General features: G+C 47.4%; 2 protein-coding genes across 6 annotated transcripts in view; one reads left to right on the plus strand and one right to left on the minus strand.

Annotated features, from left to right (window-relative positions):
• Nucleotides 1-269: 269 nt before the first annotated feature.
• On the plus strand, nt 270-13,402 carry CCAR2 (cell cycle and apoptosis regulator 2). Of its 3 annotated transcripts, none has more exons than XM_077152757.1 (21): nt 270-401; nt 1,285-1,380; nt 1,645-1,736; nt 1,996-2,087; nt 2,292-2,406; nt 2,581-2,710; nt 2,884-2,980; nt 6,425-6,544; nt 7,495-7,717; nt 7,804-7,917; nt 8,251-8,414; nt 8,904-9,075; nt 9,161-9,391; nt 9,500-9,736; nt 10,337-10,481; nt 10,620-10,702; nt 11,223-11,369; nt 11,557-11,668; nt 11,767-11,955; nt 12,094-12,299; nt 12,592-13,402. In XM_077152757.1, exons 2-21 carry the CDS (start codon nt 1,323-1,325, stop codon nt 12,634-12,636), a joined length of 2,772 nt encoding a protein of 923 aa, XP_077008872.1. In that variant the 5' UTR covers nt 270-401; nt 1,285-1,322; the 3' UTR covers nt 12,637-13,402. The 3 variants fall into 3 exon arrangements, with proteins under 3 accessions (XP_077008872.1, XP_077008873.1, XP_077008874.1); XM_077152758.1 differs by lacking the exon at nt 270-401 and adding an exon at nt 549-673; XM_077152759.1 differs by lacking the exon at nt 270-401 and adding an exon at nt 728-1,025.
• Nucleotides 13,403-13,724: 322 nt separating this feature from the next.
• The window catches only part of BIN3 (bridging integrator 3), a 46,598-nt gene continuing 37,540 nt past the window's right edge, over nt 13,725-22,782 (minus strand). The window contains exons 6-8 of one of the 3 annotated variants that reach the window (XM_077152771.1): nt 17,201-17,342; nt 16,865-16,999; nt 13,725-14,559 (exon numbers count right to left, since the gene is read on the minus strand). In XM_077152771.1, the coding sequence (XP_077008886.1) occupies nt 14,413-14,559; nt 16,865-16,999; nt 17,201-17,342 (424 nt within the window). In that variant the 3' untranslated portion in view covers nt 13,725-14,412. The remainder of the gene's footprint in view (nt 14,560-16,864; nt 17,000-17,200; nt 17,343-22,782) is intronic. The other 2 variants (XM_077152770.1, XM_077152769.1) reach the window with 2 other exon arrangements.

Here is a 22,782-nt window from a genome sequence, read left to right on the forward strand (position 1 = left end):
GCAGCTGCAGTCTGGAAGTCTGCCAGAATGAGGCGAGGTTGCGAGGTGGCGGGCGCTCCCTTGCGTTTGGGGATCCAGTTGTCTTTGGACAAGGAATCAATTTTCCAAAGCCTACTTTTCTAACGGGACGCTTAAGCGTGAACACCGTTAAGGCGCGGCTTCCCAACACGCATCCGATCGGGGAAAGCGCACTTCCGTTCCACAGTTGTTGAAGGGTGGCAGGCTGGCGTGGGGGAAGGGAGAGGTCGGTGGAGACGGGAGGAGGGACCATATCCGGGAGCGCGGCAAGCTTCCGACCAGTGGTCGCGCTTCCGGAGAGGCGTTTCCGGCGGCGGCGGTAGCAGCGGCTGTGGTGGTTCCGGGTGTCTTTGTCCCCCTGGTGTCGCGGCCCTGGCCCGCAGGTCGGTTGGGGGCACCCCCCCGTCGCCCCTCAGCCCCTTCGCCCCTCCCTGGCCGAGGGGCCGCGAGGGCCCAGTACCGAAGATGCACGGTTCGCGGAAGGGGACGAACGCCCTCTGGACTGCCTGTCCCGTCTCCCTGGCAACGCTCTCGGCCCTGGGGGCGGGCGGGAGGAGGAGAAACCGCGCGCCTTCGGCCTCCCACGGAGGCCTTGCCGCGGCCTGGCCCGGGAGACCCGGTGCCGACGGCTGCTGAGGGGGGAGCCGAGGGCCAGGTAGCGCGGGAGCGGGAGGGCGGGCGCGCCGCGGGATTCGCGTTTCGCCAGGCCAGAGAGCCACCTTCCTACCAGTCCGTTCAGGGAACGACGGGCCGGGCTTCCGGGGAGAGGGCCCACACCGTCTTCTCTCCGGCATCAGCCGCCTCCATTTTTCCGGGCCCTGCGTGGAGCATTTTGGCGGATGTTTTTGAATGAATGAAGTCACTGGAGCTCTTTCCAACCTTCCTCCTCCCCTCCCCCACCCCAGTCACTCTGGGAGTGGCGCGAGGCACAGTGAGAGAGGTGCTAAGTTGTGGGGAGACCTGGATATGAGTCCCTGTTTTGTCACTGACTGGTTATATGTCCTCAGGCAAGTCTCTCGATCTCTCTGGGCTTCGGTTCCCTTTTTTGTAAAATAGAATGAAAATATCGCCCACTACCAGGTTATTGTGAGGGCAAATTGGAGCAATGTAATTTCTTACTTCATTTCCTGTGTCATCCATCTCACATTTTTTTCTCAGTACTACCTCCACCCCCATTTTCCTTAGGATCCTTAGTTCCTTAAGCTTCTCCACTTTTCTGGAAAATTTCTCCATGAACTGTTAACGCATTTCATTTTCTGATTGAAGGTTTTTTCCTAAGACTCTGAAGGAGGACAACATTCTCAATGTCCCAATTTAAGCGCCAGCGAATCAACCCGCTTCCAGGGGGACGCAATTTCTCAGGTGAGCACCTTTATCCCTACCTGGCAATATGCTGGAAGTATGTGCTTTGGAGTTAGTCTCTAAAAATATGACTTTTGGGGGTTCCCGGGTGGAGAGCAATTTGATCCTTATTGTTTCTTAGGACATAAGAGATGACCATAATGGTTGTCTGTGGGGAAGTTGGTTGGAGCCAGTGTCCCCTTTGTGTTTACTATATCCTCTGTCTGACTCTGGTACTTAAAGTGGTAGGTGCAGTTAGCAGAGATTGCTTCTCTGTCCCTCTAGGCGCAGCTTCAACATCTCTTCTGGGCCCTCCACCTGGTTTGCTTACTCCTCCTGTGGCCACGGACCTGTCCCAAAATGCCAGGCACCTTCAGGTAGGTTGAGGGTCTTTTCTAGTGAGTTTCAGCCTTTGGGATTGCGCCAGGAGGCATGGATGCATAGTGGTTTTCATTTCTTACATCAGAATCATCATTCCTGACTCCTCTTCTGGCAGTGAGCCAGTGTGGGGCAACTAGACACCTCATAAACAGAAGAGTCTTAGAAATATCTTTTGAGTACCTCTTGGGATTAAAAAATTGTAAATCCTAGAAGTTTGTGACCCTAGAGTTAGCTAATTGCCCTCTTTTCTCACAGGGTGGGGAGAAGCAGCGGGTCTTCACTGGCATTGTTACCAGCTTGCACGACTACTTTGGGGTGGTGGATGAAGAAGTCTTTTTTCAGCTAAGGTAGGCTTGAGGTTGGTTCCCTACAGGAATGGCCTACTGGGTTCAGTTCTGTCATCATGCTAGTGGGGATTCCTCTAAACGATTGTTTTGCTGTTTTTGTGTAAGGTGTAAGAACTCTTGATAGGAAGGGCCTCGTGAGGGTGGTTAGGGTGGCTTGACCAGTGTCTCTGTCCTGACTGGGCCTCCGGGCTTGTGTGCTGGCAGTGTGGTGAAAGGCCGGCTGCCCCAACTGGGTGAGAAGGTGCTGGTGAAGGCTGCATACAACCCAGGCCAAGCAGTGCCTTGGAATGCTGTCAAAGTGCAGACACTCTCCAACCAGGTATTCATCTCTCTTTGGCATGTGCAATGGAAAGGGGAGGAAGGGAAGTACTAGTGTCCTGAAGGGTGGGCAAGAAACCATACTTTTGTGAAGGGGGCGGGGGGACTGCATCTTTCCAAGATGGTGAACATGTCACTTCTGGGATCCCTGAATTTTTTGGCTACTGTCCTGCAGCCCCTGCTGAAGTCCCCAGCACCTCCTCTTCTGCATGTGGCAGCCTTGGGCCAGAAGCAAGGGATCCTGGGAGCTCAGCCCCAATTGATCTTCCAGCCTCATCGGATTCCCCCACTCTTTCCTCAGAAGCGTGAGTACCAATGGCGTGGATATTGGGGTGTGGCTTTATGGGGTATTCTGGATGAATGAAGGTGGAACTCTGCTCTCAGAGTAGAAGTGGGCACTTCTGTGCGCTGAAAGAAAGGGAGGGGGGAGCTGGAAAGGTTTATAGGGTTTTTGAGTCACTGGCCATTTCCTCTGCAGCTTTGAGTCTCTTCCAAACATCCCACACACTTCATCTGAGCCACCTGAACAGATTTCCTGCTCGGGGCCCTCATGGACGATTGGATCAGGGCCGAAGGTAAGCGGATGAACAGGCAGAAAAGGTGTTTTATTTTATTTGCTCTAGGAACAAGATCTCTTTAATTGCGACCTGTTGACACTAAGAGTCTCTTTTTTTAGCTAGGTCCCAGTCCTTTTGCCCTATAAGGGGCAGGCACACTGAGGTCTATATACAAATATTAAAACTTTATATACTGACATACTGGCTCAGCAAGCATGAATTTGATGTAGTCTATTTTTTGAAATGTCATTTTAAGATACTTTTTTAATATATAATTTCCTCTTATTTCTAGTCCCTAAGATGGAGATACCAAGAATCAAGGCCATCAAGAAAATAATTAACATGTCAGAAAAAAAAGTGACATTGCAGCATGTTTTAATTCTTAATACAAAAAATATATATTTCTTTACACTATAGGTATGCTGTTAGAATGTATATGCTATACTTTGCCCTGAAATTTTGGCCTTGCGCCTAGGAAATGATAGCCTGCTTCCTTAGCCATTTGTGGAGCAGGCATGATTGATTTGGGGCTATTGGGATTTTCCTCAGCGATTCTTTATAATCTGTGAATGTCAGGGACTATAAGGAGCATAGGAGCATATTCCATTCTACTCTCCCCCCGAAAGACTTTGCTTATATTCCTAAGAGTTAAGCTCTAGGTCAGTTTGTTTAAGACTTGTTCTAGTTCTGGTTGTCTGTCTTCATTTTAAATTCTTATTATGGAAAATTTCAAATATATGCAGAATAAACAGAGTGGTATGATGAACCTTATATACCCATCACCCAGCTTCAACAGTTGTCAACATTCTGCCATTCTTTTCATCTGTACCTCCACCCACTGCCTGCCTCCTACTTGATTTTTTTTTTTAACCATTTTTTTCTTTTTAGGTAAAATTTATATACATTGAATTGCTCAAATCCTAACTGGACAATTTTGACAAATGGAAAAGTCTCATGTAACTCTCAACTCTCTTAATATTTAGAACATTTCCATCAATCCAGAAAGCTCTCTCTGTAGTTCTCTTTTGAAAGAGAACTCTGCAGAGAGGGAAACAACTCCCTAGCCCAGATGCCAGTAGGTTATTACATGGCAAGGGCTGAGAAAGCAAACCAATGTGAACATTTAAAAGGAGCATGGAGTAATTTAGAGAAGTTTTTTTGCACAATGATGTAACCACTGTCTATGCTGAAGCTAGTGTTTATGCCTTTGAGATAGGTCATTGTGAATTCTAACTAGGGAGAAGCTTTGATTATCCAGGATTGTCTCCAGTACTTGAAACACTTTATCTCATTCCCAAGTCACTGGTATATACCTTACATACATCCACAGCTCTTTCCCAGTGCATCTTCCTGGTCTTCCGTTGCCAAGGACTTTCTACCTCTTATAGTCTGTGAGTTTATTGAAGGCTTCATTATAAAATCAGAGCAAATGCCCTCAGGAATAAAGTAGCCAACGTGGAAATCAGTGACTGCTATTGACTTCCTGCTTTAGGTTCAAATTCAGGCTTTCTGTACAGTCAGTTGCATTTGTTGTCCTGTGTTACATTACTTTGGCCATAATGCTTTAGTGTCATAGCTCTAGAGAAAAGAGATATTATCATTAGGAGATGGTATAAGTATCTCGTCAGTTTGTAGAGCAAGAGAAGGGGGCAGTAGAAATTGGGTCACTCAGGAGTGGAGGACAGCATTAATATATAAAGGAATCAGCCATATTAGTGTTTTGGCTGGAAGCTAAATTTTACTGTGTTGTTTCAGACTTTGGGATTCAGGAAATAATACCGCCATGGGACTGCTAATGCTGAATTACTGAGTTTTTAGACAGGTTATTCATTTGGGTTTCAGCTACAGTTACTGAGATGTCTTCCTCTGGTACTGCCTTGTAATCTGTTCCTGTCAATTCACAGTAGTGAGAGAAAACCATGGTTGTTGAATCCATAAGATTCAATGGAACATACAATTTAAGTAGGAGTTTACAGTATTTACTGAAGAGTTCACCTTAGTCATTACGTGAGCTGTACAGAGTTGTCAAAATTACTTAGAAACAGTTCTTTTGTTAGAAGCATGTAAGCACTGACATTGTCTAAAGTCAAGATACAGGACAGCTTTTGCATGGAGATGCTAGTGAACCAGAAAATGATCTAGGCAGATATAGGAGAAAAGAACAAAATTGTGTATTAAATATAATCAACTTAGTTACTTAGGGATGTAATGAACAGAGAAATGACCCAGGCAGGTTTGTTACTCAGGCATGAAGAATTGACAGTTGATGTTATTTCTCTCATGAGATACAGGGGCTTTTCCCTTATCAATCAGGCATTTTTTAATGATCTGTAGGCTTTTTTCCCCTCTACTATTTTTATTTGCTGCATTCATAACATAGTGCTATAATAAATGATTTATTACAGAAACTTATAAAGTAGGACATGCTATTATATTAAAATACTATAAAAGTATATAATAAAAGAGAAAGTCTCTGCCTTCTCTTCAGTGGTAACCATCATTAACAGGTAGGTAGTCTTAAAGATTTTTAAAAGATAATTTTGAAAAGAAAAATTACTTATTGCCACTTTATCTTTTTTTCCTGTTTTCTTTTCTCATCTTTATACACATGCATACTTTTACCATTTTATTTTTAGAGTTCAAATTATTTTATTAAACATTTTTCTATATTGCAGCATAATCCTTATAACTTGTTTTAATGGCTGCATGATTATTTGGATTTTTATTATATGGATTATTTACTATAAAAATTCAGGAAATTTTGCTTGGAGTTTATATAGTTTTCTTATTCTTGCTTATGTACTTGAATTTTTTTCTACAATGTATCACCCCTTCTCTTTTTTGAATTGCTTTCTTAGTATATGTTTTCAAGAGTAGAATACTAAATCAAAGGGTTTGAGTAGTTTTATGACTTTAGTGTGTACTGCTAAGGGTTTATTACCAGGAATTGTCTCTTAATAAAAACTCACTCTATAGAACCCATAGCACAGCATTGTCTCATTTTATTTATTTTAATCAGTTAATTTTTTTCTCTTTTCAAAAAATTATATTAACTGTAGATAATTAGAAAGTTCAGAAAAATACAAAAAAGGAAAAAATTATTCATAAGCTCATCAGTCAGATCTGCCATTTATATTTTATTTCCTTTCAGTCTTTTAAAGCTTTTTTTTACCTAGTTGAGATCAAACTGTACATACTGTTTCATACTAAGCTTTTTGCTTAACATTTATTTTAAGTTATTAAAAACTTCGGTATCCCTTTTTTTAAAGGAATTTTTAAAGTTCGTTCAGATGTTGCACAAGATAGCATGTTATTATCTTTATAACATTCTGCCATATGGCCATTAGCATGGCTTCTTTAACCTGTTTCTTTAAGGTTGGGGATTCAGATTGTTTCTATTGTATATTGAATAAATATGTAACAATGTGGTTTCTTATTCCTGGGTTATGGATCAACCTCTAGCGATGACTATGACTCCAAGAAACGCAAACAGCGGGCTGGTGGAGAGCCTTGGAGTGCTAAGAAACCAAGGCATGATCTGCCTCCTTATCGGGTCCATCTCACTCCCTATGCTGTGGACAGGTGAGTAACAAGGCTGAGATAGAGATGAGACTTGGCACCTGGAAAGGGTTTCTTATGTAAAATGAGAAACATTTTATGCAAGCATGTGTCTGTGATGTGTATGTTCTTATAGCTTTGGGGACAGGGGGGAGCACAAATGGAAGCTTGTTGTACATACCGTTTGGTACTTTGCTTTTTTCACTTTGTGAATCGTAGAGTTTGTTACATATTAAAATTTACCAGCTCAATCCATTCTTTTTAGGAACTACAGGGTATTCTGTTGAATGGATGAACCATAATTAACTTAACCATTTTGATTCTTTATTTTCATATATATTATAATAAACATCCTTTTGCATACATCTGTGTGCAACAGGTAGATATATTTTATTGGGATCAGTTCCAAGAAATGGAGTAACTGGCTGAAAGGGTTTGATATGAAACTTGGGTAGGTATTGCCAGTTCTCCAAGAGGCTGTGTCATTTTGCATTCTCACCAACAGGGCATGAAGTACTTGTTTCCCTGTGCGTTTGTCCACACTGTAGTATCAAACTTCTTGATCTGTGCTGATCTGATAGAAAATGATATTTAATTTGCGTTTCTCTATAAGTGTATCTGAGCATTTTTTTCATGGGCTTTTAAGTCTTTATTTCTTTTTCTGTTAACTGCTTGTTTATGTCAGTTTTGTTAGTTTCCTCTTGGATTATTGAACTTTTACTGATTTGTGAGTTCTTTTTATGTTAAGAAAATTAGTGCTTTGTCATGTATTAGAAATGTTTTTTTCTAATGTAGATGTTTTACATTTCTAGTGGTCAAATCTGATCCAGTTTTTCTTTTGAGAAGTGTCCTAGAAAGTCCTTCTTTCCCAGATTATAAAATAATTTGCCCGTTTTTTTCCAAGTCTTTTATAATTTTATTTTTTGATATTTTAATTTTTGATCAATTTAGATTCCATTGTTTTCTTCCTGCAGCCCCATCTGTGACTTCCTGGAACTTCAGCGCCGTTATCGCAGCCTCCTGGTTCCCTCGGATTTTCTGGCTGTGCATCTGAGCTGGCTGTCAGCCTTTCCGCTGAGCCAGCCTTTTTCCTTCCATCATCCAAGCCGTATCCAGGTATCTTCTGAGAAGGAGCCAGCTCCAGACACTGGTGCTGAGCCCATCCCTTCAGACAGTGACCCTGCTTACAGTTCCAAGGCAAGTTGGCTGGGGCCCTGTCGCTTTATCCCATTGGAGCCTGAAGATGGCTCTTGAGTGTGCTCCTTCATGCTTCCTCTGTGCAGGTACTGTTGCTGTCTTCCCCGGGTTTGGAGGAATTATATCGTTGTTGCATGCTTTTTGTGGATGACCTGGCTGAGCCAAGAGAGACACCAGAACATCCTTTGAAACAGCTTAAGGTAAGAGCTGGAGTCTAGGAGACAAGATGAATTTACTGATAAAGTCCAGACCCTACCAAGTTTTCAGCAGCTCAGCTCCTGTTCAGTAACTCATAGGAGCAAGGCATTTTAAAGCTGAAATGACCCTTGTTTTACCAATGAGTAAAATGTGTTCAGATATGTTTTTATTGGTCAGAAATAATTATGTGGCTAAATTTAATGAATAGAGAATCTCCTGTGTAAGAAATCCCCTCTACCATATTATGCTGCCTTAATTCCTGGTTAGGGGCAACCTCAGAGTGGGAGACCCAGGAAATAGGATTTTGGTTTCTCATCCCTAATTTATTTTGTCAGTTTTTGCTGGGCCGGAAGGAAGAAGAAGCAGTGCTAGTTGGGGGTGAATGGTCTCCTTCCCTGGATGGCCTCGACCCCAAGGCTGACCCGCAGGTACTAGTCCGCACTGCCATCCGCTGTGCACAAGCTCAGACCGGCATTGACTTGAGCAGCTGCACAAAGTGGTGAGTGGGCTTCTTCAAGCTCTTGTCTGTGACAAGCTCACTGAGGTGGTGAAGTTTGGTTCATGAGGCCAAGATTCTGCTCCTTTCTACCCCGTTAGCTTTCTTCTCTTCCTTGGTCATAGTTCATCCCTCCTCCTACCCCCTCAGCTGCTTTACACATGGTAGTCTTGGTCATGAGCTTGGCTCAGTCTCTGTGCTGAAGGCCACCTGACCTTTCAGGACTCCTCAGTTGGGATCCCTCAAGCTACGCTCAGTGCTCTTTGCTTCCTTCACACTTTGTATGTACTTGTCTTCTTACTCATGATTTCCCCTTGACTAAATCTTTCTTAAGGTGTTGCCCTATGTCTTTTATTTTTGTACTTTCAAACCTTGGCACATAATATGTTCTCATTAAATGTTGATTGGAAATTGGAACAATTGCTTATGAATGTGAGATCTGCAGGAATGTGTTATGTGTTAGTACTTCTATTTTCCTTTTGTTGTGATCAGGTGGCGCTTTGCTGAGTTCCAGTATCTGCAGCCAGGACCCCCAAGGCGGCTACAGACAGTGGTCGTGTACCTGCCAGATGTCTGGACCATCATGCCTACATTGGAAGAGTGGGAGGCCCTGTGCCAGCAGAAAGCTGCAGAGGCAGCTCCCCCTCCCCAGGAGGCAGCAGTGGTAAGACTGAACCTTATGAAAAGGGGGTAATTAGGTTCCCTGAGGCCTGAATCCAGATGGTCACAACTCTTTGCTTTTGTCATAGGAAACAGAGCCTTCTGAACAGGCAAGTGATGCATCGGAGCAAGCAGCAGATGCTTCTAAACAGCATGTAGAGATTCCGGAGGTCACTACTCAGCAGGAAATGGACACTGATCTCCCAGAGGCCCCTCCACCACCTCTAGAACCTGCTGTCATTGCACGCACTGGCTGTATAAACCTTTCTCTCCATGGTATTGTGGAGGATCGGAGGCCAAAAGAAAGGATCTCTTTTGAGGTAGGCTTAGATGTCTTGGGAGAGTTGTGGGGTAAATGTATGGGACAGCAGGGTTTGGAATAATCCTTTTCTTCCTCATGCTTCATGGGCCATGCTGTCTTCTAACAGGTGATGGTGTTGGCTGAACTATTTCTGGAGATGCTGCAGAGGGATTTTGGCTATAGGATTTATAAGATGCTGTTGAGCCTTCCTGAAAAGGTGGTGACCCCACCTGAACCTGAGAAAGAGGAAGTGGCCAAGGAGGAAGCAGTTAAGGAGGAAGAAGTGATCAAAGAGGAGGTGGCTAAGGAGGCTAAGGATGAGGTACAGAATGAGGGAACAGCTGCTGAGTCAGATACCCCAGTGGTGAGTACCTTTGTCACTGCCGGATCATACTGGGGACGAAAAATATGTGCTAAACACAGTTTGAGTATTTGTTTTATACCAGGCACTGTTGTGAGTGCTTTACATGTCTTATCTCATGTACTCATGCTGCATATTTCTCATTACCTTGTGAGGTAGATACTCAGGTATATAGATGCCAAATATCATACACATAGTCCCACAGTAAGTGGTATACCTAGGATAAGGAAAGTTGACATAGAAGAGTGAAGGTAAGAATGCTTTGAGGAATAGAGGTGTTTTAATTACCTGATGGTTAACTAGAAGATTATATTTTCTTAACTCTTTCTAGAACACATGGGTCTACTTGCCTAAATACTATCAAGTCAACAATTTTTTATAGGACTGAAGTTAATAGCTGAGGAAAAATGCCAGTTGTCTGGAAATCCTCCTGGTGTGCTCTGAATCCTGAGTCTTTAAGTCCATTAAATGAGACAGTGTCCCCAAAGCCCTTAACACAGTGCCTGGGACCCAGTCGATACTTGGCTGTGGGCCATTAGGATTGTTAGTGATTACAGTTAATAGTTCCTTCCTTCTCTTCACCATCTTGGTCTGCTTTCCTAGAAGGAGGATGGACTTGTGCCCAAGCCCCCTGCTTCTGGGGGAGAGGAAGAAGAGAAACCCCGAGGTGAGGCATCTGAGGACCTTTGTGAGATGGCCTTGGATCCAGAACTGTTGCTTCTGAGGGATGATGGAGAAGAGGAATTTGGTATGTTCAGTGGTGAGAGGGACTTTTGCATGGACTAGGTGGTATCTCTGTGTCTGGAGGTGTGATTTTTCTTTTTTGTTGGATCAAGTTTGAGCCAGGTATGGTCCTTGTACTGTGTTTATTTCTGGCTTTCTGTAGCAGGAGCAAAGCTGGAGGATTCGGAAGTACGGTCTGTTGCCTCAAATCAGTCAGAGATGGAATTCTCTTCACTTCAGGACATGGTAAGATCTCTTTTCAAGTACTGTGGGCCTTGCTGAAAGTGAAGCTTAGCAGGGCCTCTGATTCACTTCTGGCAGAGGGACGCTTAACACTACATGCACCTTTGTGTTTACCGAATGACTTCTGGCATCTTGGAGGCAGCACAGTATTTCTCTTTATTGACAGAAGACAAAAAGTGGTACTTGACTTATGGAATACCATTTTCATACGATAGAGGAGAACATTTATGTCTCCACTGGGGAATTCCAACAGGGTGGATCTGAGAGAGGTTATCTGACACAGGATATAGGAACATACGGGTTTCTCTGTGTGAGAGTGCCCTTGGGGCTTTTGTGAAGATGCCAGAATAGGCCTTTGGTTACAGGCCTGTGACCCGGCCTAGCTTAGTCTCTCCAACTGGAAGGCCTGCTGGGGTGTGTTTACATCAGCCAAGTAGCTCTCTTTACAAAGGACTATGTCCTGGGTGATCTAGCCATTGAGAGAACTATTGCAAATCTTCTGTTACCTTTGTTTCTCTTGTAGCCCAAGGAGCTGGATCCCTCTGCTGTGCTCCCCTTGGATTGTCTTCTTGCTTTTGTGTTCTTTGATGCCAACTGGTGTGGCTACTTACACCGGAGAGACTTGGAGAGGATCCTACTTACCCTTGGGCTCCGGCTCAGTGCAGAGCAGGTACCTTCTCTCACTTCCACCTTTATCCCTTTTCTGAAATGGCCACACTTAACATAAATATGCACAGGCATACGCAACTCATGTGGATGAATCAGGACACTGGAGTTCTAAGGTTCTTGCATGTCTCCTGGACAAGGGCGTGGACTCTTCGTCATTGGTGGGTATGTTGGGTGTATGTTTTCTGTAGGCCAAGCAGCTGGTCAGCAGGGTGGTGACACAAAACATTTGCCAGTACCGGAGCCTTCAGTATAGCCGCCAGGAGGGCGTGGATGGTGGACTTTCTGAGGAGGTGCTCTTTGGTATGTACTGGCATTCTGCAACCTTCAGTGGATATGGGCAGGGTAGGTTCCTTTTTTCTCCCAAAATTCTTTCCTTCATCTTTCATGGTCCCTTCTAGGAAACCTTGATCTGCTCCCTCCTCCTGGGAAAAGCGCAAAGCCAGGTGCTGCCCCTCTGGAGCACAAAGGCCTGGTGTCCCACAATGGCAGCTTGATCAATGTGGGGAACCTGCTGCAGCGTGCAGAGCAGCAGGACAGTGGACGGCTCTACCTGGAGAACAAGATTCACACACTGGAACTGAAGCTGGGTGAGTGGACTAAAGTCTCAGAGCCATGGGGTTTGCAGAGCATGCGAACACTGAGGCTGATGGCGAGGCTCCACTCTTGCCCTATGCTTCAGATCTTGACTAAGCAGCAATCTCTCTGGTTTGTTTCTTTCCTCCCAGAGGAGAGCCATAACCGTTTCTCGGCCACTGAAGTAACCAATAAGACACTGGCAGCAGAAATGCAGGAGTTGCGAACACGTCTGGCTGAGGCTGAGGAGACAGCCCGGACAGCCGAACGACAGAAGAACCAGCTTCAGCGGCTGCTACAGGAGTTCCGAAGGCGCCTGACCCCCCTGCAGCTTGAGATGCAGCGAATGGTTGAGAAGGTGAGGTGGGGGGTGAAGTAGGAGGCAACTCCTTTTGGTGGTTATCCAAAAAAGCCTTTTGGTATTCTTAAAGACAATTTAGCTGTTCTTTCAGAATTGATTAGAGCTCAGAGTCAGTAGGTAGGCTCCTTGCATTGCTTAAGGTCACGTTGTTTTCTTCTCTCATTTATTAGATTTTTATGGAATTGATTAGTTATCAGCTTGAAACCTAATCTCCAGAAGGAAGAATTTAATTCTCAATCTTGCCTCTTTTCCTCCTTCGAAGTGCTAATTCTCATTACGTCTGTTTCAGGCTGACAACTGGGTAGAGAAGGAGGAGCCAGCACCTAGCAACTGAACGGCCTTACACAGGAACTGCCATCCTGTGAGGTCAGCGATGGAATCTGATGAAGTTAGAGCCCTCCCTTTTGGTACCAGAACGAAGCTGGAGCAGGACCTAGGAGCCATAGGCAGGGGGTGGCTGGCCCCTGTGCTCAGCCTCTTTAGGGAGGTCAAACCATGAGGGTGGGGGTCTGTCTGTGCTATGTGGGACAGACCAGTGAGGAACCCCAGTTCCAGTTCCAACTAAATACATCTTTTACACCCCTAGAATGTAATTTTCCCCTCTACCTTGGAATTTCTCCTGGGGCCCTTTTAGTGTTGTGCTGACTTTCTCCTGTCCTCTTCCAGTTTAGAATAAGACAGGGGAGGAAAAGTCTTTTTGAGTATGTGACAAGGTCTAATGCCCAATAAACTGAAGAAACAGACACAGAATCTGGCTGGGGGTAAGAACCCCTTACTCTGGATGGCACAAATCTTGCTAGGTTACAGGAACAGTTTTATGGGGAAGGGTCTTGGTCATCATGGGAATGGAGTCAGTGCTAGAAAGGTTTCAGTGTTGGGCTGTGTTTGCCAAGAGAACACTGTGTTCCAGCCACCCCAGACTTGCCAGAAGAAACCAGCACCTCTTTCTCCCCGTGGCTCCCCATGTTCAGAATGTGGTATTGACTCTGGCCCAGCCTTTCTCCCTGTTACCTATGATTCTTGCCTCTTTCCATAATCCGTGGTTTCAGTTTGACTTTGTATATAAAGTTGGTTTGGTTTTTTTTTTTTTTTTTTTTTTTTGGCTTTTTGTTTTTTAAATAAACCAAAGTCAAAAACAAACCAAGTGTCCTCCTTAGTCCTTCCCTGCTATTCCTGTTCCTCTTCTGGGTTTGCCTGTATTCTCTCCCTTTACTCCTGAACCTTAACCTAGTATCTCTGCTGGATCACGGTGCTGTTTTCTCCAGAAGACGGGGTAGGGCAGTTTAAGAGCCTTTGTGTTCTGGCTCTGAGTTGCCTGCTGGGATCAAGAAGAGGCACTGCTGTGGGTGCCTGATCAGCTCAGCAGAGGGCAGCATAACTCTGGAAAAAATCTTTGGTAGCATTCCCCACTTCTTAATTATAACACAATAATATAAAGACATTTTATTGAAAACTTTACTTGAAAAAATAAAGTTCCAAGTTTTTCCGATGAGACACAAATCCACTGATGTGAGTCAGTGTTCCTGCACTTCAAGGGATTGAAATGGGCCTTTGCAGGGCTTGGGTGCTGAGTAGGGGCAGCTGTCATGTGGAAGACCACAGCAGTGGACCAGGCCTTGCCCATAAAAAAAAGTTTCTGAAGTGAAAATGCAAGGAGGTTGGTGGACTTGCCCAGGATGGGTCTTTTGGAGGTAGATGTGGTCTCAACCATGCAAGCAAGGTTAAGCCCCCAACTATAACCCAGGCCCTTTAAAGGGCTGAATTTTGCTAAGGATGTTACACTGTGGACGGTTCTTGAGAAACTAAAAAGCCCCTGGAGTTTTACTACACTGCTTACCTTATGTGAGTGGTTTCCTGCTGGGTGAGAAGTCAACAGCCTGTTTGGGACTCCTGGGGTTGGTGAAGGGCTCAAGGGACTACAGACTCATTTCAAAGGGCTCATGATAGAGCAGGAGCCACCTCAGTCCCAACCTGCCAGTTGCCACACTTCTCCTGAGAGACAGCCTTTGGCTGGGCTGGTGAGTGGGAGACAAATGAACCTAAGCTTCAAAAAGGTAACGACTAGAGAGTTTGACTTATGTTCCAGGAGTCTTCAGAGGTGGGTGGAATTTCAGTCATCAGCTACAATAGACAGGGCTCGGAGTTCGCTCAGTTTGGCCTCATTTTCCCGTTCCCGCTGGTCATCGGTGCTGCCTGGCTGGTCAAGCTGTTGAGTCAGGTCTCCGAAGATCTTATGCATTTCAGAGTAGTACACAACCTGCAGTGGGAGGCAAGAAGTCAGCAAGTGCCCAAAGCACACACCCTGTGGATAGAGCTGCACAGGTGGGAAAGCAGGGCCAGGGAAGGAGTCCATGAAACCCTTATGCTTCTGTTCCTGCAAGTGGACTCTCACCAAGCTACTGCACAGGGCTGGTGGCAGGAGGGCAGTTTTTCACTTTTTCCTCCATTCCCCTCTCCTCTTCTCCATAAGCTGCATGGCAACCCAAGGAGTGAGGCCACAGCCCTAAGCCCTTCAAGAATGTCCACTGCAGAGAAAGTATCAGGTGTTGCCCCCTCCTCTACCTCCCACTAGGGTAGCATGAAGTTCAAAGGGAGAGAAGCAGTAGGTCCTTGTTGAGGTAGAAGTTCTACCCTTACAGCTTCTGGTTCTAGCCCAGAAGTCTCTGGGGTGTAAAGAGATGGACCTGTGTCCTTGGGGGTGGAGGGTAGGGGGATGGTGGGAGGACAGCACCTCACTTGGCCAAGACTAGGACCGAGAGTAGGAGCAACTCCTTGGCTTGGTTCTAGGGAGGTTAAGTAGGTACAGCACTGTGATTGAGAGGTCATTGTTTTATCTGAGCCAGGAGAGAAGCCCAAGTCTTTTGACCACAGGGAAAAGAGGAAATGGTAAGATGATGGCTCCCAAAGCCTTGCAAGAACTAAAGTTGAGAAAGGTGAGAACTTTCTAGCCTTCTGTCCCTTTCCAGCTCACATCCTACCATTATCCATTACCTAGCTGTGCAGGAAACAGGGTTCAAAGACCAAATGTAGGAAAATAGGGTTCAAAGACCAAGCTCATTTCCAGAAATGGGATGGGAACTGACTATGGGAGTGAGGCCAGAGGGCGTGCAGAGGAGCAGGGCCTCTAACAATTCTCAGGTGGCTGCTTAGATCCAAGGCCCAGGAAGGCCTAGGCTCAGGGCCTTTCCCAGGAGGCAGGACAGGAAGAGTTTCTGCTCGAGTCCACACTTCTGACCAAATATTTTATGCACTTGATTAAAGTGTTCCATAGTACTCAAACATTCCTAATTTCCTCCTCTCCAGTTTTAAGCTGTCTGTGGGGAGAAGTTAACTCAACTTCTGTTTTAGAAACTTGGAGTCTTTACTTATAAGTAAGGCCAAGTGGCAGGGTTGGAGGCGGCAGTTCTGCTCGCACAGCAAAGGTTGAGCCGCTTCTGAGGAATCTCCGTCCTAGACTCCCACAGTTAGGTTTCCATGGGTCTAAGGCGGTGCTACATCAAGAAGGTCTTAATATATCGCTGTCATCTTAAGGGGATGAGGTGCCTGGGGATAAGCCTAGGCTAGTGCTGGGGGGAGGGGGTCCACCCTTCCCACCCCTTGCTCCTTCCCAGGCTGCACTGTGCGGATGATTCACTAGGAATGCTCACTTCTCCAGTGACTAATGGCCGCAGCAGCCGGGTGAGGAGGAGGCTGGTGCTGAGGAGGCAGGCAGTAAACAATCCCTGGCTACCACGCTGCTTGGTTACAGGGCATCCCTAGCCCCCTAAACTGCTTCAACCCGGGCATGCCTCAGCCTGGACACCCTGGGGTTTCCTCCTGCAAGCAGCACTGACAGAGGAGGCAGGGCAGCACCCACAGTGTTGAGGGGCTGGAAGTAGGGATGAGGACAGCAAAGCAAGAGAAGGCACAGGACTCCCTCTTAAACACATTTCTCCATGGTCAGTGCGGTGAAGCTGCTGGGAAGAACTCCCAGAAAACCTCAGCTTCAGGGCCAGTGCTTTGGGTGCAGAGGTGGGATTCTCCCCAAACTCCCTCCAGCTGGCAAAGGGTGTGTGGAAACATTTCCCCCTATAGACAACATACAGCTAAGGGCATGGTCACTAACATCATTTGCGTTTTCCAAAGATGGCAGGTTGGGAGGTGGGAATCCAGCTTTTCCTTAACTACTGCTATTGTGGGATCTGCAAGGAATGACAATGTCCACTGGAGGGCGCCAGTTACCCGGGCCAAGAATAGAAACAGGGCCTTTGGCTTTGCTACCTGGTGTTGAGAAAGGTGGCAGGGTCCTAAGACTGATGTCAAACATATGCAATTAGCGGAAGGTTGCTTTGATACCCCAACCTTCCCTCTTTTACAAATGGGAAGAATAACCTCTATTAAAGGCTTGAAGAAGAATGGGGCTAGTGTGGGATGGTGATGGTATCTTTCCAGAGAATGGCTAAGTTATCCTTCCAGTGTGGAGGAGCAAATGCTGGCATGAGATGAGTCTACAAAGCCCAGACATACCTCCCATGGGAAAAATCCTCGGCCATCATGTGGGATGGAGTGGTGAGTGGCCTTACCTGAGCTCGGATCAGGGACTCAAAACTGGGCTGGAAGTAGTCAAGTCGGCTGTTGTAGAACCGTGGCATTTCATCCAGAAGCTGCTTGTTTTTGGCTTCAAAGTCCTCTCGTACAGGCCGAAGCTCTTCCCGGGCCTGGAAAGAAGACCCTGGATATCAAGCTCTCACCTGTTTATTCAGAGTCCCTACTGGGTGTACACTGTTTGGGTGGGGTGGAGTGGGGTGTGAGTGGGGATCAGGTCACTTGGTGTCTTGGTTCTACAGTTCCCAGTTGGTCACCATCTGGCCATGTACAATCACAATGGCCCTTCCTTTCTGCCTCCCGTCCCTGAGTACCTGGTGGAGTTTGGCCAGCACTGGTCCTGTCTTCTCCTTTTCCTCATACTTCTCCACCTTGGCCTGTAATCTTCTATAGTCCTGCAAGGCCTGTTCCCGCCGTTTCACTGCCATGTTGAGGCTTGGGAAGACACTGCCGAACCTGCCAGGTACAAGGTGGTTGGGTATGGCCCAGACCCTAGAGGGGCAGGCTGGAAGCTCATCATTCTTTCAAAAGTATGTGTTAAGCATCTACTAAATGCTAGACTCTGTTCTCGGTTTTGGGGATTTGGCTGTGAATAAGTACAATGGAGCCCTTGGCCCTCCTGGAGGTTATGCTGAGAATACTGCTTGGGATAGGTCAAGGAAAAGAAGACAGAGCTAAGTGTCATTCCACTGGACCTGAATAAGATATGTTGGAGAGTGAAGGGACGATGACACTTACACTGCCCATTGGCCCTTACCCACCCAATGAGCTACATGGCACAGGTGAGATGGGCTGGACGACAGAGTACAGTAAAGTTGGTGGACACTTTAGATGATATCTAACATCTTCATTTTAAAAAATGAAAGAATCTAAGGCTAGAGAGATTACATGAATTGCTCCAGGTCACAATTAAGTAGCAACAATCCAGAAGAGAACTCAAGTGCCCCAGTTGTCTGGTACTCTTTCCACCACCTCACAACGCCACCAGCAGGTGACAGAACTGAAATCAGAACTTATTCCTGGCCAATGGCTCCTTCCAACAGTTGAACATGGGAAAAGCAGGAATCCTAAAATTGAATGGCCAAACCATCAAAGCAGAAGTTTTACGACATTTTCTCACCAACAAAGGACCACAATGGGGAAATTCTCCGAAGAGTAGGCCATTCAGAAAGTGGACGCTCCAGACTTTTTGGCCCCCATGGGCACAATCATTGTGACTAGTGTCACCTTTAACTCGGATGTCTTCAGATAGGGACAGGCAGGACTGCTTCCTGTGGCCCCAGGTAAATGCTACATTTTCCTCGATTAGCTTGAGTATTGGAGAAAACAGGGCAAACCTGAAAATAGTTTTTCTGGAACTTGGGAGGAGAGGGGGCAGCTTTCTTGAATGTGAAGCCCCAAGGTGCACAGATGGCTTGTGGACCTGCTGAAAGGCTGAGCCTTTGGCTCAGCAGAAGGATGAGGCTTGCATGCAAGCTGGGATTTCACCCTAAGAGCCAGTCAAGAGGAAGTGCCATAGGTCCGGCCATTTTCAACCAAGGGAACTATGCATTCAGTGATTATTTAGGGATGAGAAGTGTGGAGGTGGTGACCCAAGACCAGAAGCACAGTAACTTCTTGGGTGTTTTGTGAGCAATTCAGGTAAGATGAAAGATGAGGGGTGGGGATGGAATTTTGAGGATGGTGCTCTTCTCAGGGGGACATAAATCAGTTGATCCATTCTTTAACAAGCATTCAGATCCCAAGGGTGTCTAGAAGCTCCTGGCTCATCTTCAGGTAGTTCAGATACCACATGAGGAGTGATTTCTCAACTCTTCCTCTCAAAGGAACAGGACCATGAACTTGGTTTTCAAAAGCTTCCACACATTAAGAGTATGTGTGAGCAAAAAAAGGGTAAAGAATGCTTTTGTCAGAGAATAGAGAAAACAGACTTGACCAAAGCATTAAATGTTCCAAACTAAGTTACAGACCGAAGGAGTGGATTTTGATGAAATAAAGGGCTTATCCCTGAGAACGGCTACTAAAATGAATTCTTCAAATTCAATGGGGGCCCTTAATGGGTTCACTACCTAACTAGAAATGATAAAGAAGTGGGTAAAACCACCCGAATTTCTCTGAAGCCTGCCTCAGGGCCCCTATACAGTAACCAAATCATTATTTGATGGACTGACTTGACCAGGCAGAAGAGGCCTATTCAGTGCCATACAAGTCGGATGTGGGAACCAGACATCTTAGACAAATGATCACCCATGGAGTGGGTCTGGGTGAGTGATACCGTTAGGAGGAGCTGGTCTCATTGCTTTGCTTAAGGCAGTTGCCATGATGGAGCCTCAGTTGCTAGGGCGCTTCCCTTACCTCCCAGGAAGAGAGGGACTGGCAGCTAAGCAGCCAGCGGGCTCAAGGGTGCAGGTGAAGTGGGATCTGAGAAGCAAACACAACCACCTCCCCCTCCACCAACTGGACTTGGGGCCACGCACAGCCACCCTGATTCTCCTGTAAGAAGAAATATGCTGCTTGGGTGGCCCCAGTGCCTGGGCTTCTGCTGTCCTTGCTGGTTACCTGGGAGGTGCAGGGGGCGGCGGGGTGGGGGGCGGTGTGAGGCACAGAAACAGGCCAAGAATGAGAGCAGACAGGAGGCGGCAGATGGAAGATATTCTTTCATAACACTTCAACCTCAGATCCTTGGGAGTGAGGGAATCAACAAACGAGGTCGTGTGGATGAGATGCTCCAAAAGGGAAGACGCATCCCGCAGGCGTGAGGTGGCACAGCCATTATGCCAGTTGTTCAGGCAGCCGTTCCACACAGGGATGACACCCTCTGACCAGCAGACTTGCTCCTTAGTGCCTTCTCGTGACTGACCCCTTTCCCTAATTTTTCAGCTGGGGTTTCTTTCCAGGGCCCAGTGTCAGATAGACCAGGGGGGCCCAGTGTCAGATAGACTCGGACGGTCTGGATCAGCTTTCTAAGGAGTCCATGGAAAGGAGGGAGTGTGGGTCATGGGATGAGGCTGATGGGCGCAGAGTTGCTGACAACATTGATGAACACCAGGAAGTGGAGATCCCATCCCCAGGGCAGGGCCTGAGCCCAGGAGGGGTGAGGAGAGACAAGGATCTGGGGGGCTACAGATTTCCACATAATCAGAGGCAAGCTCAGTGGCGGACGGAAGAGTGGCCACAGCTGAGGGATGCTACCTAACATCACAGAGCAGCTCCTCACTCTCCTGGAACTGAGGCCACCTGAACTCTGGGCGGAAGTGGCTGCAGTGGAAACTGACCAAGGTTCCTCTGACCCCTGGGAAAATTATTTCTTCATCATGATAACTTCTGTCTCCCACAATAGCACCTCTCAGTCACACTGAGATGCCATGGGAAGGCTCAGGTGGCTTAGTTCACTGTAGATGAATCACTAATAAATTACCACTTGGGTGGCTTTGTGCCCTCGGCTGTGGTATTCCTTGGGGGTGGGGACAGGTTTCATACCATTTCTCACATTAAAGGGGATAAACTAAAATAGGGCTGGGGAGGGCCACAGCTTATACTGAGGTGGCTGATGAAAAAGTGGTGGGACTAGGATTCCAGTTACTGCCCCCTACCCTGTTTTCTACTTATAAGCAAAGAATAAGTAACCAGCGACAAGTGACAGGCAGTGGAAGTACCTGTGATGGAGTGAATGGAGCTCGTCTGACAGCAGGAAAATGTCTCCCTGCCCCCCAGATTTGGAGTGCTTTCCACTTCCTTCAGATCAGGGGTTTGGGTGCCAGTAGGGGAGGGAAGTTCACAGGGACGGTGAAGACAAGCATAGGCTAGTCCCCCACACCAGGGCCCCTCCCAGCCATGCCCCTGGGACCTTACAGAGGTACCTACTGACTTCATCTAACAAGGCGAGGGGCTGGTATCACTGAGGTCTACTGAGGCCTGAAGTCTGCACTGGACTGGTCTGCCCACAGAGAAAACAAGGCTGAGAATTGAGACCCCCTCCGCTCAGTTCCTCCACTCCTCTAACAATGATCAGGAGGGAGAGGGACGAGGAAGTCCTGGATCAGAGCCCCAGGATACCCCTGCTCCACTCCCAGCTCAAGCCGCACCTCCCGCCTGCCTGCTTCAGCCCACCGAATCCTCTCACAGCCGCTCCTACGCACTGACTGTGTCACTCAGAGAACTCAGCTCAATTCTCTTTCCACAGATGAGGAAACTGACTCTGAGGGGCAGTGCCCAGCCTGAAGTCACAAGGTGAGCTGAGACAGGGCTGGGACTGCCCACTCAGCACTTTCCTGCTCCCACAACTTGCACCATGGCTGGCAGTTTCGACACCTCATTCTGTTCTTTTGAGAACACCATCATGGCTTCCCCATTAAACTGTCAGCTCCAAAGTCTGTATCACATTTATCTTGGACTCTTCAAAGAAGGAAGAGCAGGGCCAAGCCCACATTAGACACTCACTGAGGCTCTACCACTGACGCCTGCCCATTTCTTGCCTGTCTTAAACTACAGTATCAATCACCTCCCCTGGGTAAGCATGGGGTGAAGAGGGAGAGTGATGGAGGGAACAGGGAGGGAGGAAGGGAGAAAGAGGCCGGCTGGGAGGTGGGCTGGGAGCAGCCGGCCCTGGTGGGGAATGCCTGCCATTCCTCAATCTGTGCCCACGCAGCCGGGATCTTCCACCCACCAGGAAAGGGAAATTGAAAGCATCCCCATCCGACCATGTGAACGCTGGCCCAGAGAAGGGGGATTAGAGGCCGAGCCCCCTGGGGTGGGGTGGGGGTGGAACACTTGGGGGCGGCTGGGTGGCCATGTGGCGATGATCTTCATCAGAGGACAGGAAAGCTGCAGTTTCCTGTTTCCGGTGCTGGGGTCCCTGGGAGCCTCTCTCCTGGCAAGAGAAAGCAAATGGGGAGGAGGCCACAGGCGGTGCCAGTTCTCTGTGGTTGGGGAGACAGCATGTCTGGGGTGGGGGTGCAGGAGAAGCCACCCAGGGAGGCCCAACAGGTCTGAGGGGCTCACACAGAGGTCAGCGGATCTGCTACGGAGATGGTGCCTACCCCCTCTGCCACTCGCCCACCTTCCTGGCAGGTGGTGGGCTGCTATGGTGGAGGGGAAGCAGCCGGGATTTCTCTCCATTTGGCTCTAGTTCCAGAAACCAGGGATCAGATTTCAAGGCCGCCTCGTTGGTTGTGAAATCGAGACAGGAGTTGGTCCCCCCATTCTCTGAGCTGGTGTTTCTTGCCCAGCTTTGCCAGCCATGGGCACATGTGGCAGCTTCTGTATCAGCCTAGCTGACCCCCAGAGAGCAGTCTCTGGGACACCCGTGGCCCCCAGGCTAGAAGAGTCTCACCTGGGTGGGGTTTGCTTTGCCAGCCTCCAGCTGCTTGCAAGCCTTCCCCTCTATGAACCCTCCTTCCTGGAGACCAGGACATAAAGCCTTGCAGTCCAGCTTGTTCTGACAGCTCCCCCCTGCCCCATGCAGCTGGCTGTGTCGCTCGCCTCCTCAACACCAAGCTCCTCCTTGGGCCCTGGAAGCCAAGGCTAAGCAATAGTGATGGGGCAGGGGGCTGGGAATGCCTCCTCCTGGGGAGTGTGGGAGGGGTCCAAGGGAAAGAATAGGGAGCAAAAAAAAAAAAAAAAAAGCCTTCCCCTCTAGATCATGCCTTCCAGCCATCTTTGAGTCTCCAGACAATCCCTGTATAGGAAGAATAGCTTTAGAGGTTAGGAGGGCTTTTTTCTAACCTCACCCCTTGGACCCAAACAGGGGATGAATAGCTCACCAACCCCCAAACACCAGGGCTTGGAGGATCAAAAACTGCTCTCTTCATCTACCTCTGGGCCCCGATCCAGGCCTAATGATAATTAAGCAGAGACTCATTACCCAGGGCCCTGGTGAGGCAATTGCCAGGGACCA

This window comes from Tamandua tetradactyla, chromosome 3 (genome assembly GCF_023851605.1).
Source record: "Tamandua tetradactyla isolate mTamTet1 chromosome 3, mTamTet1.pri, whole genome shotgun sequence".
Lineage (NCBI taxonomy): Eukaryota > Metazoa > Chordata > Mammalia > Pilosa > Myrmecophagidae > Tamandua > Tamandua tetradactyla.

What these genes read in the sequence shown, in the direction of transcription:
- CCAR2 (XM_077152757.1), top strand. Translation starts at nt 1,323, where the DNA reads ATGTCCCAATTTAAGCGCCAGCGAATCAACCCGCTTCCAGGGGGACGC. An exon ending in CGATTGGATCAGGGCCGAAG is followed by an intron (nt 2,981 to 6,424) that starts GTAAGCGGATGA and finishes ATCAACCTCTAG; the next exon opens with CGATGACTATGACTCCAAGA. An exon ending in ACCCTGCTTACAGTTCCAAG is followed by an intron (nt 7,718 to 7,803) that starts GCAAGTTGGCTG and finishes TCCTCTGTGCAG; the next exon opens with GTACTGTTGCTGTCTTCCCC.